The sequence below is a fragment of the Oryzias latipes genome, chromosome 20 (assembly GCF_002234675.1).
Source record: "Oryzias latipes chromosome 20, ASM223467v1".
NCBI classification, from domain to species: domain Eukaryota; kingdom Metazoa; phylum Chordata; class Actinopteri; order Beloniformes; family Adrianichthyidae; genus Oryzias; species Oryzias latipes.
In genome coordinates this window covers 14668191-14686407 of record NC_019878.2, presented here as the reverse complement: position 1 = coordinate 14686407, position 18217 = coordinate 14668191, and the positions used below count along the sequence as shown (strand labels likewise).

Below are 18217 nucleotides of genomic sequence, written 5' to 3'. Positions count from 1 at the left end.
TCAGATATTCACAAGAGAAAATCTGGCGTTTTATTGTGAAATCACAAAGGGGATGATGGGATCAAATCTAATCTGAAATCAAATGATGGGAAGCAGACAAAAGCGTTTATTAAAGCTTTAATCTGAGTCATCTGGTCTTGTGACTGCAGAGATCACAATAGAAAAAAACAAAAAAAGATTGAGTTTAGAAAATGATCTGCTCAGGAAAAAAACACACCCCAAAATCAAACAAAGCAGAGCAGTCAAATGATTAATTTATGCACTAGTGTGCCATCAAATAATTTACTCGAGATGCTTGTATAAGTTTAAATGATAAAAAACAAACAAACTTTTAACAATTAAAAAAAATGTAGATGAAATACTAAAAATATGTCATGATTATTACCATTACCTACTAATCTCATGACCTCAAGTTTCAACTGGAAATTTGGAAATTAAAGTAAAGAATTGGTATTAAAACAGAAAGATGCTCATTTTACTATGATATCTAGCACTAAGCGTAACTTGCTTTCACCTTGGCCCTTGTCGAACTCAGGGGCCTTCAACCTGAGGCTCCGGAGCCACACACTCTTTGACTTTAAAGAAAAAATGCTAACAATTTGAAGAAATCATAGGTTTGAAGTTTTGGTTAATTTGTTATATTTAATTAAGTTTTGCCATTTATGTTTAGATTTTTAACAAGCAGATGACTGAACAAAATAATGGCCAAATATTTAATCTTTTGTCAGAGTGGTTTATTATTCTGATAAGCATAAAGCACATAATTTCCGCTGCACAATACCAGCAGTGTTTAGTTTCTGTTCAGAGTTCTCAAAGTCTATAATTGCGTTTATATGTGTAGAATTGTTTGTACATGATAGAAAAAAGAGACAAATGATGATGGCCACAAAAAACAGTGATAGATAATGCCATGTTTCTTCCATTTTTAATTCAAGCTAATCTGCTGCAGCAGGAGGATCTTGTTTTATTTTGAAAGGGAACTTGCATGGGCGGCTCTCTGAAGTCAAATTTGTTTAACATAGAAACAAGTATTGTACTGTTACAATTAAAGTATTACAAATATTATAAATAAATGAAAGGTTTCATGGCAACAAAAACATAAAATGTATTTTTGTGAATGGTGAAGTGGGACTTTGTAGCTGAAACTCGACCAAATGGCTTTTTTAGGGTAGCAGAGTCCTGGTCTAGGCTTTTCAAACAATAATTGTCCAACAATCCTGTACTTTTAAAAGATACAACTTTAAGCACCAAAACTTTTCTGACATGTTCAATGAAGAGAATTTCTTCTCTTCGACAGTTATCTGTTACTTTCTCTTAGGACGCCAACTTCAACACTGATTTTTTTACTCTGACTTAATGTGACTGACTGATTTCTCTCTGAGTTTTCCATGGTGTGATGTTAAGATGATCTTAATTAAAAGGTAAAATTGGGAGAGGAATACAACTTCTCCAAACTTGACTCATATTCTTTCTAGTTGTTTTGTTGAAAAGCAGCCGATTCAAAAGTGAGATCATGCAGGGCCTTTTCTGAAAAAAATGGTTGATTTGTTCGGGTAACTTGGAACTGTGTCTCCACACTCCTTAAAGTTCAAAGCTTTTTCCAATGGCATTTTTTCATCTGCTCCTGATTCACAATGATTTGAATAAAGAAATATTAAGATATGCAATTTTAAGCCTCATTTTCTCAATTAATGTCATCCAACATCAAAAAGAAAAAACTATGGGGCGCTGCGTGGTCCTCTGGGCTTGGGTGTGGGGGTGCGTGGTGGGGGGGGTGGGGTGGTGGTCTGGCTTGGCTTGGGGGGGTGGTCCCTTTGCCTGTGCTGGGGGGGGTTGGCGGGGGGCGCTGCTCGGGGGGGGGGGCCCAGCGGCGCTGGATGGGCTTCCCGTCTACACCTGGGGCTGGGATCGGCCCTTCCCTGGCTCTGGGGCGGGACGGGACAACCCTCTTGGGGCCCCCGGTCGCTCTGGGTGTCATCCGCTTCGGCTGCGGGGTCTGGGGGTGGGGTGGGGTGGGGGTCTTGTCGGCCCTGTCCTGTGGGGGGGCATTCTGGGGGAGGGGGGGGGGCACTATTGGTACGGGGCAGGGGGGGTTGACGGGTCGGGGTCTCCGCTGAGGCCATCGGCGGTTTCCCCGGCCGGTTGGCTGCCTCGGTCCCGTCGAGGCCTGACCAGAGCTCTTCTAGGGCCGGCGTTTGGGGGTGGGGGCCTGGGCTTGCTCCGGGGGGGGCCGGCGCTTTCTGGCTCCCCTCTCTCTGTGTGGGGGTGGTGGTGCTGGGCCTGGGGTGTCTGCGCCTCCGGGGGTGGGGCCCCGGGGCTGGGTGGGCCTGGCCCCCTTGCTGGGGGGGGGGGGGGGGCGGGGGACGGCTGTTTGACCACCGGGGGACAGTCTATCATCTGTCCCCAACTTACCCCCTTCCTCATATAACCTCATAATAGGGTGAGGGGGTGGGGGGCTTAGCCTGCGATGAGCCTTGGGGGGGGGGGTTTACTAGGCAGTGACCCCCCTCCTGTGGTTGCCGTATGGAGTGGGCCCCCCCTCTTTCGGTTTTATTTGCACCTTAGACATGTAGGGCCCTTGGTAGGGGGGGTGCTTGGACATCACTGCCAGCAAGCAGCGGATGTCCTCCTAGCACCCTACCCGCCAATTTTAACCGCACCTTAGACATTTAGGGCCCCTTGGTGGGGAGGGTGAGGGGACGTCACTGTGAGTAATCAGGAGACGTCCCCTTAGTGCCCTACCCGCCAATTTTAACCGCACCCCCCTTAGTACACACACCCCTCCCCCCTCAATATATACATCCCAACATAAACACACACACATGCACACACACACTCTCTCAAACACACATACACGCACACACATTTTGCAAGGAAGGTGGGACCTAGGACCATCTGTCCCCTGCCTCTTCCCTGGTGGGGGGTACGGGCCCCTTTGCAACGGCGGCTGTGTCCCCGGGGTGCTGGCTTCCTGGGCCCGGCGGTGCTCTCTCCGCGCGGTGGGGGGGTTCACATTACATCTGAGCCGGGGGTGTTCGTGTCCCTGGGGGGTGGGTTCTGGTCCTTGCTCCTGAGTGCTGGGCCCCGCCAAATTTCCAACTGTGGCCGAGCCTGGTCGGGCCATATTTACAACACCCCTTGTGGGCCCTCTTTTTTCCCCGGGGTTCCCCCCTCCTGGGCGGGGGCGGCGGGCCCCTGCCTCGCTCCTCCCTGGACCAACCGTTGGCCGGGCGGATGGCTGCCTGGAGTGCGGAGTGGGTCTCCCTTGGGGGGTCCTGGCCCGTACCTGGGGTTGGGGCGGGGGGATGCCCGGAACTCCTGGGTGGTGGTGGGGTGCTCGTCTGGGGCTGTGGGCGTCCTTCTCCGGTGGGGCCCTGCGTTGGGTTCTCCCGGCGCGGCGGGGGGGCTGCTCTCCTGGTTGGGCTGGGGCGGCGCCCTCTTTCCCTCCGTGCCTCCCTGCTCTCTGGCTCTGGGGGCCTTGCGGCGGCCCTGCTGGCCCTGGCCTGGGTGGCGGGCTTGGTCGCCCGGGCGGCGGTTGTTCCCTGCCGGTTCCCGTGTGGTGTTGGGGGGAATCCGGCTGCCGCTGCTGGTGCGGTGGGGGTCTTGGGGTGGGGATGGCTGGGCACTCTCCCTCCTTCTTTTCACGTTCCACCATCCATTTTAGAAGAACATAAACACTCACCTGAGCACAGGTGTCAGCTCAACAGACTGAATGACTGAAATATTTCACACTAGTTGGTTTTAAGGCATAAGTATGCGTGTGAACACTATCTGTTTTGTGTACATGTCGACAGGTGGACATTTTTGCAACTAACAGGTGTGTTTATAACATTTGAGTGTGTGTGTGGACAGGCTCCGCCCTTTTTTTTTTTTTTTTGTTTTTTTTTTACATTTGAACCTTACCATAATGATTAACAACCAGTAAACTTGTTGCTTTATGCTGCTTCATGGTCTTATCCCCCTTCCCCTCCTATTATCACCCCCTACCCCCCCTCTCTCTAACGTCCCTCTTTCTTCTTCCCCTCTTTCCTTTTCCGTCCGGTCCAACACCAAAGATTTTCAGACATGTTTGAAATTAATAAAGTTTGGCCTCAATTACAAAAGGGGTTTATTCAGACATACCTTTGGTTTGTCTGAAGATTAATAACCCCTCTTGTTAAAGTAAAATATGTCCAACCCAAGAGGCCCTCAGCTCTCATCTGTCTGCCTAGCTGTTGGACAGGACAAGTTAGAAAAAAAAAAAAAAAAAAAGAAAAAACTAAAATATTGGTTAAAAACTCCATAAACATGAAGTTGGTTTTTAATGCCACAAACCCGGAAGAAAGTCAACATTTCTGCATTGATATTCATCAGCAGCACAGAACGTTGCACCATATTTTCTGCAGACGTTTGCCTTATTACAGTATATTGGTCCGCACTAAAAAAGTTTAACAAATTTGCTTTGTTTAATTTTTAGATCTTTCTTTTGACCATTGCTGTTCATTTATTTCTATTAACCTAGAAGACTGGATATTTAAAAAATACATTTTATTTTTAAATTGTTAGAAGTGAATGATGTGGTATTTTTCCTTAGTGACAATATTTACGTTAACACAATGACAAAAATATTTTCCTAATATTTTAAGAGAACATTCATGGATCTGTAGGTTTAAGTCATGGGTTTTTGAAATGTTGAAATGTCTCCCTAAAAATTTCTTTGAAGTAATTGTAAATAAATCCAAAAGAAAGTCAAATGGTGTACTACACATAGAAATATGTGATAAAAATTGATAAATAGGATGATTTTGGAAAAGGTCTATATGGAAAAAAGAAAAGTCTGTAAAAAAACAAACTTGCATCTGCAGGGATCATTGTTTCAACACATTTTGACCAAGTGTTAAACAGAAAAGGAAAGGGAGACTGTGGAGATTTAAAAAAAATAGAAAGGATATTTAAGTTTCACTGTGCTGCTGATACTCATGTCATTTATTCCCCCCCCCCCCCCCCCCCCCAGGGCTACAATCATTCGTCTCTAATAGTGCAATCACAGTGGTGTTATTTCTACCATTCTGTCTCTGCCTATGGCTCTGAATCTATTCTCTTTGATAGGCGCTTGCACACTTGCACATACACACACAGATTTATGGCACTAAGAATGGGGAAGGGGGGGGGCGGGCCTGCTGCTCAGGCTGATGTATGACTCTTCTATCTGTTCCACTGGGATGCAGAGATCCAGGCGCACTCGCTGTACATCAAACAGAATACTCAACACACCCACATGCAGACAAACGCCACTTTGTCACGACTGTTTACATCATATTCCATCTTTTTCCTTACAACTTTTGCATTTAAAGAAAAACAAATTCATATTCTTTGGATTTGCATTTTGCGACAACAATTCTTTTCCCCCAACAAAGACCAAAAAAAAAAAAAGAATTGCACACACTTCTCAGCTAATTTTAGCACAAATGAAGGGATCCACTTTCATTGATTTGCACGGCATTCAGTTACACGATGCACAAAGTTACAGTCAAAACCGCAGAGTCCAGTGCTGAATCATCTCATCTCTTTTGGATCGATACGACTTCAGAATAGTACCTTCCAACAGCAAACCCATGCAACTCTGGCAACCTAAGAGAAATCGCTAATCAATACCATTTATCAAGTAAAAGTCTGATTTTTATGAACGTGAAAGAATATTTGTTCTCTATGTGAAGTTAGTGTAATCAGGTAAATGTTTAGCGGCTTTTTTCTCTGTTCAAAATCTTCTTATTCGATGACTTCCTTTGTGATGTAATCCAGCTAATCCCATCCCACAACAATGAGGCTGTGGGAGACAGAGGAGACGTCGCTCAGATCAGAGTGTGCTTGTGTTTCAGTAAACACTGGCTCTCTTTCTCCAGCAAATCCAGAAAGAGAAGCTGTCTGACAGCCTGGCTTGTCTTTGTGTTCCCAACACAGAAACGGATGAGAGTTGTGAATGTCAGTGTTTGTTCCTCCTGCTCTTCTCCACGATGTGGTTTAGTGTGTATCTGTAGGGTCGTTTCCTGTGATTGAGTGTACACTTTTCAAAAGTTCTGCCTGGTATAAGTGAAGTCAACCATTCCTTCAATCTTACTAATTTTTTTAGTAGCTGAAGATAAAAGATAATAAATGTGTTGAAAAACAAGATGTAACTACTAGTCGTGCAGATGAACAATAACAGGTACTTTTGTTGCAGTTTTCAACAGCAAAAATAAACACATTATACAGCAACATTTTTCAGGCTCTTTTGGTGATCAGACTATGACAAAAAACTTTCTTTTTTCTTGTAAAAATGTAAAATATTAAACTAAATAACCAACATATTTCAAATGATTTACTTTCTGAAATAATATGACATGTTACGTGTCTGTATCATCATTTCTGAAAGATCAACCATCTCTGTAAAACCTTTCGCAGCGTTTTAGCGCCTCTTAGCGGACATACTACAAATTACAGTCTATTTTTTTATTAAAAAACAAAACAAAAAGTAAAACAAACAAAAAACAGAAAAAACAAATATATTTATATTTGCAATAAATGTACTTGTTTTTTCAATTCTTTTTTTAAACACATTTTTTAAATTTTATTTACAGAATTCCACAAATACTTTCATCATAAAAATCATCATTGCCTTAAATCGTGGAGAGATGTAATGAATAAAATTAGGAATAATTGTTAAACTAACATATCAAATGTTTAAATTAATGGCTACATGTCAAAGTGAATGAAAAAAAAGAATCTTCAAAGCAATATTTAAAAGGTAAATAAGGTGACGCACTTACCAAAGACTTTGCCTAAGAACAGAGTCTTCACCAGGTTGAACTGTGTGTCTGAGGCATCTGGGAGTGTGTAACTGACAGGAGGGTAATGATCCAACTGGAGGCAAAAACACACAAGAGCAAAACACAAGAGTGTGAGGTAATGAGGGTTTTTTGTTGTTATTATGCTGTATAAAACATTGTGCATTTTACTACATGTGAACTTTAATCCTCCTGAGCACACAGCATTTTGAAAAGTTAATTCCTGCATCGCCACATAAAGACAAATGTACGAAGATTTTAAGATGCTAATTTATTGCTGTTTAAAGCCTATAGAAAGAAATTTAGTTGTAGCTCAACAGCTCCCCCGTGTGGTTTTCTCATGTAAAATTCCAGGGAAAGGCAATAGAAACAGGGATTAGGCCATCCCAGGGGGGGAAAAATGAGAAATAGAAAAAATACAGAGTATTTTTCAACAAAAGAAGTGTAAAAACACATAAACACACAAAATAAACAAAGTAAAGGAAGAGATTTTCCCCCTTCTTAATACATTTCTTTAGTTTGGGGAATTTTTGGTGATAATTCTGCTAGAAAATAGACAGCAAATTAACCAATTTGCATAAAATAATGTGTCAGATAACAAAACAAGGCCTTTAATTTCCCACTTTGTGATCCAAAGGGGATCCTAATGAAAGGTTGTGTCCACATCAGTGAACATGTGCAGCAAAATCTCCCTCATTATACAGGTTTACTTATTTATGCTTTATTTATCCAGGCAGGACAGATTAGGAACAACATTCTTGTTTACAACCGTGGCCTGGCAAAATGCAAGACCTTTTTAGAACGGAAGGAAAGAGGCTACAAGAACAAGAAATACATTGAATATAATCAAGTTCACCTGACAGAGTTTTAAGTGGAAAAAACTTACAACCCACACAACAAAGACTTCAATTTGTCAAAAATGTCTCTAAAGTTTAACAGTCTCTGCTTGGTGTACATAAAAAACTTAAAATACTACCTGGAATTGTAAAATTCAGTCGTCATTTTTGTTAAACAGGCTGACAAAGTCCATATAATTAGCATTTTATGCATTTAACTTTGTTTCCCTTTTGACTAAATAATAAAGGTTTGAAAGATTATGTCAAAATCTGACAGATAAACTGGCAAAAAATGACTTTTTATTCTGCAAAAAACCCATTTTAATAAACAAATACAGTTCCAAAGTTTCACAGAGCTTCAAACTATTGAACCGTAAACATTTTTGAGTAGACAGCCATCAGTGGAGGCGTGAGAACAGAAAGGGTGATGGAGGGAAGGGAGATGGGACTTTAATATCCTTGCAGGATAATTAATGCTGTTGCAGAGCAGTTGCTAATTAGCTCAGAGGCTGCAGACACTGCTGTTGGTGGTAATAATTTCCCCCTCAGAAATGAGTTTCTGTGTCTAAAAGAAGAAAAGAGCTTCATTCTTTCAAAAGAAGAAATGGATTTTTGTAGAAACTAAAAAAACAGAAAAAACAGGCAAAGTCAGATGAGCGGATGGTGACAGACTCTAAAGTTGCATCGTTTTTTCCTGTTCTTGTTCCATCATTATGCTGAATAACTGTCTCGGCTGAGATTTTATTAATGTGTCACAGTCTCTATTAAAATTCCTCCAAATTTTGTTATCTTTCTTGTTCTCAGAAGACTCAATTATATTGTATTTTTTAACTTTTCTTTTTCCAAAGGTCTCCTCTCAGAGACAAATCCAGTGGGTTCGCCTTTCATGGTTCTTTGCTTTTATTAAAGGAGATATATTGGCTAATCGAGCAAGGAGAACTGTTTAGATGTGTCAAAATCTGAACCTTATGTGACCAAATTCTGTCAATTATCTATGAAAATACTGACATCCATTCAAAGCAAAACTATTTGAAGCTATAAGGGAAGATTATCAGGGAATAATCCGTATTTAAACAAAATTTAATTATAAATAATTATTTTACATGACTAAGTGTCGCGCTTTCTCTTTCTTGGCTCATGCTTTTGACAAAATGTATGGATTTATGTATTTTTGTTAACAGTTCAGATTTTTTCATTTTACATTCAAGTTTATGCATTTTCCTTCTGACTCCAATTTGGAGACAAGACTGACACGAATGTGTACAGTACTGCCACAAATGTTCATTTCAGCTCCCTTTTTTGTTTCACAATCAGAACCCAATGGAAATACATATTTTATTTTATTTAGTTACTGTTTGGCTGGGATGCTCTTACAGTTCACAACCAGTAGAGGGCAGTCAAAGGCATCTTCACAGATAAACATACTATAGATTACTGAAAACAATTAAAGTAAGAAAAAAAAATCCTGCTACATGTCAGATGTAACAGTGATGTATTTACATGAAGTAAAAGAACTAAACATCATTAAAAGTGTAGTAAAGTCTGAAGTCACAGTGTGGGAAGGATTCAAGTCCATATCTCCGATTTCTACCGTTCAAAAGGTTTATCCTAAAACACAATAAAAATCATTTCCTGTAATGCTTTTATTATTTAACTTAGTTTAGGGATCACCTGAAAAATCTTTAATGGAAAAAATACCAAAACAATATCCAATGATTCTTTGCAGCTTCAGGAATCCAAAAAATGAGTTTAATAGTTTAATCTAATTGTGCTGACTGTGATTGATGAAGAATGGAGGGTGAATGTGGGAGGGGGCAGTAGAACAGTCTCAGACAGGATCCTTCACGTTTGTGGCTGAAACAGCAGACATGATGATGAAATCACGTCAGTTTGACTTTATTTCTTCTTTAGTTTGAGGGTCTAAAGCTTCACAGCTAAAGATTTCATCATAGGTTGTTTTGGTCTGATTTGATTATGAGGTGATGGCGTTAAGCTGCAACACACCAAAGGTGGAGCAGGTTATTCTTTTGTTTTTAACAGGAACTGAATCTTTTTGCATCATCTGTTTTTCTGGTCTACCTCATGGTAACTTTTTTTTTTCCAGCGCCAAGTTCACTTTCTCTTTCATGTCTTTACATTTTAGCTTTTTGTTTCCCCGCCAAATCTTAGCCTTCAGCTGTTTATTTTGCTCACAAACATTTTCTGAATTCCTTTCATCTGCCTGTTTGCTGCCTTCATGTATACTTCCTTCATCAGAACCATTCTGACCCTGACTCTGTTTTTCCATTAAATTCCCATGACAGACCAAACACAGAATAAATGTATGCAAAGTGATTCCTTTATTTATTTTTGGTGCCCTTGTAAAGGTGCTATATCTGTGTAAAGTACACCGCAGGATTTCCCCTCCTCTTCATCACAGTTCATATCACTGAACTAACTAGAGCAGTCACTGACGGAGGAGAGCAGACGCCTAAAGGGAACCCTCACTTTCATCTCATAGGCTGTGAGATCTTTTTAATCTCACTGTGGTGTGCCTTTGATATCAAGGTAGCATAGCAAGATCTCAGGTTCTGTTTAAACTAAGCACGCTTAGAACCGTACACGTGTGCATTCTTGCATGTGTTTGTGCTCACATGCCAAAGAGTTGATCTTAAAGATCAAAAGACACCAAAGAGGATTTTATAACTTTAATTTTCAGGATTTTCTTTCTCCTGGTTCTTCCTCAGAAGTTCTTATCATCTAACTGTAGGGCTGTTTGTACAAATTCTGCAAAGATTTGCAAAGAATGAGGACCTCTGTAACCTGAGGTAAACACTTTCCTGTTCATTTTACTCAGGAAATTAAATGTGATCCATTTGGAAGCCTTCCAGCAAAGCTCTGGCATATTACATCTACCTCTAGTTCTTTTTGTGTCAGCCAACATAAAAGCATCAGGGTCCAACTATCATTCTTTCTCTTCCATGTAGAAAAAAATAATAATTATAATTTACAATCAGAACTTCTTCAAAATCTGCACTTAATTCATCAAAGCCCCCCTCTGACATGTTGGTGTTTTTAACATTTTCTTGTGGTATTTTTCTCATGATGAAGGGACATATGTAAAGGAAATGAAGCCTAAAATTGGAATTCTTAGTATTTATTTATTCAAATCATTCTAAACAGGACAGTTAAAAGACCAATGGGAACGCTTTTACAGTGGATCAAAAGATGATTGAAGTGGATCTTTCAGAAAAGTTTAAAAAAATATTAACTTTAGGTAGGATTCCAGGGTAAAAAGCACAACTGAAGCATTATTTTAAAGCAAAAACATCCCAATTTTTTGCAAAATTATTAGTGAATTATTTTTTAGTATTATAAACTTACTATCGGAGTGTTTTCGGAAGAGCCGTCACAGATCAGGGGGGTATTCCATGAAGCATGTTTAAACTAGCCTGACTTTAACCCTGAACTCTGCCTGAAATCCGCCTGAACTTGCTTACTCGGGGTATGTCGGTTCCAAAAGACCGGATATGAGTTGGCGTAATTACGCTCGACTTGGTAAACCTGGGTTAATGTCAGAAAGTCGTGCGTTTACTTATTAACCTGGGTTAATAAGTAAACGCACGAGTTTCTGATCTTATTTCCATTTTCATGTGACGGATATGTATATATATATATATATATATATATATATATATATATATATATATATATATATATATATATATATTTATAACTTATCCAATTTTGCCAACTTAAATGAATAACTTCTATTGTTAACAAGTAATTGAGTTAAATTTATTCAGCCTAATTTCTGACATCTATAAAAATCAATAGTTGTTAATACAACTCAAATTTACATATTTATTTAACTAAATGTCATATTTCTCCAATTCAAGTAATCTTTTTTCCATCGTCATGAATTAAAATTCTTGAACTCGCATATGTCTAAGTTTGAGCCGGCAGATCCTCATTTTTATAACAATAAAAAGAACAAAAGAGTGTGTGCTCAGTGCTTTGATTAATTTAGGAATTTTCCAACTTTGTCAATATGCGTTTTTACTGTAGGGGTGCTATATAATCTCTATAGTCTTTTCCAATATCCATACATGGTCTTATTACCCTCTCAATGTGGAAAAAGTATCTGAGCTATTTCAGTCACTAAATCATCTTCAAATGGACATGGCATGCTGCTTCACCTCTCTGTAAACAAAGTAACCTTCAACTAAACCTGCTCCAGACCAGGTTATGTTCAGAGCATGAGTTGCCATGGCAACTTGACCTACTCTGAAACATACCTCCATTTCTGGAACCGAAAGCTGAGGTTATCAACTTCCTTAGCCTCAAACTTACCGTGGGAGCTAGCATAACCTTGTTTTCTGGAATACCCCCCAGACGTTCGGAGTTGTAACTGCTTCCTCGTGTCCTTTTGTCATGCTGTCACCTCTTCCACTGACTTGTTGTGTCTGCTTGACTGATACTATTCACACTTGTTATTTCTTTAGACAGGACATTTGACTGCCCGTTTAGTTTTTGACTGACATCTCTATCGCAGATGGAAAATAGGTCAGACATGCCCCGGCTCCTTCTCCTCTGTGCCAGCTGCCAGGCGTGGACGCAGAACAAGATTTGCCCCGAGGCAAATCGCTTAAGCTGCAGTGTTGGGGACTCCCTCGACGTGTAGGCGTCAAAGGCTTTTTATCAAGCCGCTAAAGTATTTAAAAAGTCACAGACAAAGTCACTAATGCCTTAGCCACACCCGTGTGAGGGGTTGTGCTGCAGGTATTTGGGTTGTCCGGACCCTTAAAGGGTTGTAGAGAGGGGGCGGGCAGATCTTAAGAGGAGCTCAGGTGTGCCTAGCAGTTCCCTTGACGCTCGTACGACAACCCAAAGGGATGTCATGAAAATGGAATGTACTATGTCGTGCAAGTAAGTGCATCGTGAAGTTATTGTAAGGAGAACGTAAGTGGTGCTATCATACAGTAAGCACACTCTTTAGTAATGCCTTAGTCACAACTGGGTGGATATGGGCTGTCTGCGGGTAAAAATATGGGGTAAACCTGCATAGGTCACGCAGATGACTAGCCGGAAATATCAAGGTCGCAGACCGCTTGGTGAGACTGTATGGCGAAAATATTCATGCACATTTTTGTACTGTAAGTTACAGAACACTTAACCCTTGTGCTATCTTAGATGACCCCACCCTTGCATTGACGTGTTCTCCCTACCATGACAAAAGTGGATAAAGGTGGAAAGATTTTATGTAATCCATGGACACCAGTGAGGTTCACAAATCATTGAAGAAAAAAGGTTCAGAGCACTGCCTAGTGGGTCTAGATGACCCAACTCCCAATGTTAAAGTGCCTAGAATAGCACAAGGGTTACAGGGAAGTATGCCGGTTTGTGCTCCTTGCATGCTTTTTGTGTGCAGTCTGGCTGTTAGAAATAAGAAAATCAGACAATTAGTATAGTTTGTGAGGTCATCCTATTGGCACCCTACAAATCACGTGCACAGCCTGTAAAGGGCCAGTGCACACACCTTACAGGAGTGCTGGGTAAAGGGGAACGTGCAACAGCATTATCGGTACGTCATAAGAGTGTGTTACTTACATTATTTTTACAAAAATTTCCCACACACAAATACACACACACATAATGGTACGCTCCGTTTTCATGACGTCCCTTGAGGTGGCCGAACGAGCCTCAAGGAAACTGCACCTACTCTCCTCTGACTGTGCAGCCCCTCCCTTCCACAACCCTCCACTGGCCCGAACAACTCTTCACGTGTGCATGTGACTAAGGCAAAAGGTGCGTGCAAATGCTGTACGCACGGAGTGTGCAGATGATATGTAAGTGCCTGTAGGACACCTGTAAGACTTCCAATTTATGCTATAATTGTCTGATTCCCTAAATTCTAACTTTACGCAAAAAGCCTGCAAGGGGTGGGCAAGGAGCATGCAACTAAATGCACTTGCAATAAAGTAAAAAAATTATAAAAATACAAATTTCAGTGTTTGCTACGATCGTAGCATGCCCATCAAAAAATGTGAGCATGAACATTTTAACTTGAAGGTCGATCTACAACTTTGATATTTCCTGCAGGCCACATGCCTTGTACAGGTTTGAACGTTTTTTGGCCACAGACAGCCAGTATCCACCTGTAAGAGCAGTTGTGACTAAGAGCTAAGCTGGTAACGATGGCTGAAATGTCCTGAGTATTTATTTACAAACCAATCGGGAACCCACCCTTTATTAAAACCCGCCGTGTGACAGATTTCATGCACAAACCTAGCAGCTGCTGTGCTTTCACACGCTCGCCATTTTGAAATCGGGTTATGGGAAGTCTCATTTAATTTTGTCATAAATACAGCAGGCTGTATAAATGTATCTGCTTTAACTCTGTCTCATATATTTCTATGCTGGACTGCCTCTTCTCCCAATGGGTTGAGAGGAAACAGATAAAATCACAGATACAAGCAGCGGAAATGAGATTCCTTCACATGGAGGCTGGGGTCTCCCTCAGATAAGGTTTGAAGCTCATCCCTCCCGCAGGAACTCAGAGTAGAGCTGCTGCTCCTTCAAATCTAGAGAAGCCGTTTAAGGTGGCGTGGACAGAATGTCGCCTGGACACCTTTCTAATGAGGCGTTACAGACGCGTCCAAACGGGAGGAAGACCCTGCGGCAGAGCAAGGACACGCTGGAGAGATTATCTCTCAGCTGTGCCTGGGAATGTGTCTTCCAAAAAGAGATGGAATTGCTGGCTGGGAGCTGGGAGGTCTGGGTGTCCTTGCTGACATTCTGCCTGAATCTCATTCAAGTGGAGTCTAATGGCTGGATGGATGGTTGTCCTTTTACAGTGTTTCTCTTTCTCGCAGTGACTTTAAATAGAAATTATAGAAGTCCGTTTCAACACAAAAAATATGAGTGTTTTTTGAAACCTTGGTCATTTTTCATGCACTCTGTGTGTCTGCAGAGGTTTTTCTCTTGCTTTCTCCAGCATTCAAAATGATGGATATGTTAAATAAACAGTGACTTGTAGGATAATATGTATAAGGCAGTCCAATACAAGGCTGTTTGTCCGTTTGTGACCCCATGAGTGACTGCTAATCCATCCCGGCCTCTTTGCTGGATGAGACCTGAGATAAGGTGCAGTTCCTGGTGACCCTGAGCGGGATGAAGCAGGAAAAAGGACGAATGGATAACATGTTATCTTTGTGTTTCAAAGGTTGATTTAACTTGAGAAAATGGAGAGGATGAGCATTAATCATGTCGCTCAAGTCTGCGCTGGCAGATTATGTGGAATCAACCCTGAAGGAAAGAGGGCTCCTTCATAAAACATAAAACCCAAAGCTTGAGTGCATCACAGATTAAAATGGTGCTCGGTGCTTTGGTATTAATGCAGATCATGTTAATCGTGTAACGTCTCTGTAAATCAAACCCAAAGATGCAGAAACCTCTGAGTTTGTTTGTTTGTGTGTTGATGCTCATGGTTGACAGGCGCCCTAAGGTGGTGAGGAAACATAAAAAAGTTTCTCTCATATAAATAATCTCTTCTTAGCAAACCTTCCGGCTCTACTTTTCTTGCGCTATTTATAATTATCTCTTTATCTTTCCTCTGCACCTCCCTGGGCTAATTAGCTTATTTCTGACAACCAACTGGGTGCATTATGGCCACTATTGTTAGTCTCCACATCGTTCCATGTTTGACTGTTAAATCTATGATGAACTCCTTAGATGATTATTATTTAGACTACAGCTCAATTCCGAAACTGTGAATGCACACTTGATGAAATACCGTTAAAAAAATGAACATCAAAGGTTTTAATGTGAGAGGAGTGGCAGATTTGTGGTGTGCGTTTGTGTACAAGGGATGAACAAAGAATCCCACAGTTACTTTAATCACTTTTGGTGGCAATAACAGGGGTTGTGTTATTTCCAAGTGCACCCAGTGGATTTATCAGCAACTGACAGGTGTTATTTGCTCAGAAAATAAGTATGTTTTTTTATTGATTGCTTCGGTTTAATTTTCTTGCTGTCTGAATTTTTCTCTGCAGAGTGAGAGTGCTTCTAATGAGATTCCAGGATAAATAGGAGCATTGTTGGGGAAGCTACCACATGCGCCGTGTGTGTGAAAGAGAAATCTAAGGAATCACTGTTGTGGAACTGAGTGTATAAGGATTGCACCTTTGCAGGAGTGCTGTGATTTGTTGTATTAAATATTCTTATTAAATTGCAAAGCAGAGATTGACTTGTATTGTTTCCAAAGTAATGAAAAACTTAACGTCCCACTTCAACAGCAGAGCTGCATGATTATATTTAAAGTTATAGTCAATAGATTCATATCCTTTAAAAGCAATGTTCAACAAGAAATACTTTTTTCCAAAACTGGAGGTCTATTTTGAGCTCTATTTATTTAATCTTAACCTTACTGCTGAACTGACAGTACAAAGATTATAGTACGATATCTTTATTATCTTTACATGATAAGCATATTAAAAGAATTCAACCAAAACATCCCAGAATGAATGTTGGGTATTTCTGTGCCTGGTTCATCCTTGCGAATGATTTTCCATATGCTAAAAGAACCCTTGTTGGTTTGTTCAAACTGTAATCCGCTCAGGGGGAAGATGGCATCTGTGCCAGGCATGTGACCGCATGCAAAATATGCAAGAGATGCCCAGAGCAACAACTGACATTACAAACATGCTGTCTGAAATTCTTTCGTTGATGTCATTATCCACACTAAAACAATTTGAGGGGGAGAGGCAGCCTTTGCTCCAAGACGAACATCCAAAATTGCAAATGAGACTTAGAAAGAATTAAAAAAATTTAAACACTTGGGTCAGAATCACGCCGTTGCAAGAACCTTAAATATTGATTATTAATATTTTTCTGGATTATCTCTCAAAGCAGAATCTTTTGTTAGCTTTTGTTTTTGAAAAGACAACTAAAGAAACATTTGCTGTCACCCTGTTGAGTCATTTTTCTCTTGTTCACAAATTTTGTTTGTCTGTTAGAGTATTGCAATGATCAGTCATACCTACAACCAAATCATTCGATGAATATTTTACAAGCATGCGTGGGGGACATTATCCATTTAGTTTTTAGATTTCAGCACTAAAACCCATCATCACTTCATCTCATCTTACTGTATTAATTTGCAAAATGCCTAAGCCTGATAACAAATTCTCTGGTTAGGAATGCCAATTACAATAATGGATATTTAAACATTTATTTCAAGTCAAAGTCCAATCAGTTTTTGCGCATCTGGATGAGTGAAACTTTTTTATGTCTTTTGACCATCCCATGCCCTTATTAGAACATTTCAGAAAAAATTAACCTGCAGCTTTGAAGTAGAAATAACCACAAGGCCTTTTTTACTGATGTCTAGAATACATTTGTAATGCACAATATATCAATCCAAAATGCCAATATTTATGAAGAATAGGAGCAATAATCACTACCGGTATATAATATCTAAACAAAATGTTTTTCACTTAAGATTTGCTTTAAAATCTTTTCTTTCATTTATGATCAATTTTAAGTGCTAAATAAAAGTATTACTTGTAACATTGCCATGTAGAACTGCTTCTTTACCAGTATGCCAGTATACAACAGTGCAGTATTTGATTAGTGCATTTATTATAGTTGTGTAGTCAACTATGTTGGCAGGATTTACATTGACAACAGATTTATATTAACTTGTTTCCCCCATTATCATGCATCTCTAAAGTGAACTGTTTTTTCCTTTTAATGTAATAATAGAAAAATTGAGTCACAGTACTAGTTTTTCATTTTTAATCTACTCAAGTAAAAGTAAAAAGCATGGTACTTTAAAACTATTCCAAGGAGAAGAATTTTAACAAAAAGTCACTGAAGAAACGCGTTACTTCTCTGGTTGTAATAGAGTTTGTTACTGAGTAGAAAGAGCTGATCTGGACAATTAGATGGAAAATACATTGAAGGAGGAGCGATATACGAGTAAATCAAGAAAAAGAAGAATGTGAATGTTTTATATATTTTGCTCAAAAAGTAAAAGGGTGATATTTTCTCATTTAAATTTTAAAGCAATGGGATGCTATTTGTTTAAATGGCCTACTTTTGGTTTGCTCTCTGTGAAACGTTGGCAAATTTATTGAAAACCCTGCAAATTTAGTTTGGCTAAATCTCCTCTCCACCCTCGACAGCTGCTGACTGCTGCAATCTCGTATCGATCTCCACGAGGCTGTTAAACTGCACAAAAGCCAAGAGCAAAAAAAAGCTCACACACCAACTGGATCATTTATATCCACAACTGCATCTCATACAAACTCAAGTTACAGCAAGTCCCTTCTAAGTTATGACCACACAAGCGTTTCAATATCTGCATGTAAGCACAAATAAATTATCTTTCAATGACACAGCAGCACGCAGTCAGCAAACACACAGATCGATGAATTCTCCGTTACTATACTTAGGCTTTCTGGTGGAAGTAGATTAACAGTGTAAAGAGACAAGCAGCTTCATCACTGCAAAGGACAGAAGAGGACACTCTGATGGATTGAAAATCCTCAGAGTAACACTGGCTCAGGCTGGGAGGTTGTGCAGACTGCACAGGTG

At 40.2% G+C, this 18217-nt stretch overlaps 1 protein-coding gene across 4 annotated transcripts in view; it reads right to left on the bottom strand.

The window, feature by feature from the left end:
• cntnap2 (contactin associated protein like 2) overlaps window positions 1–18217 on the bottom strand; it is a 364810-nt gene that overhangs the window by 12004 nt on the left and 334589 nt on the right. For all 4 annotated transcript variants that reach the window (XM_020712697.1, XM_020712695.2, XM_011488837.3 and 1 more), the window contains one exon: window positions 6786–6879. In XM_020712697.1, the coding sequence (XP_020568356.1) occupies window positions 6786–6879 (94 nt within the window). The remainder of the gene's footprint in view (window positions 1–6785; window positions 6880–18217) is intronic.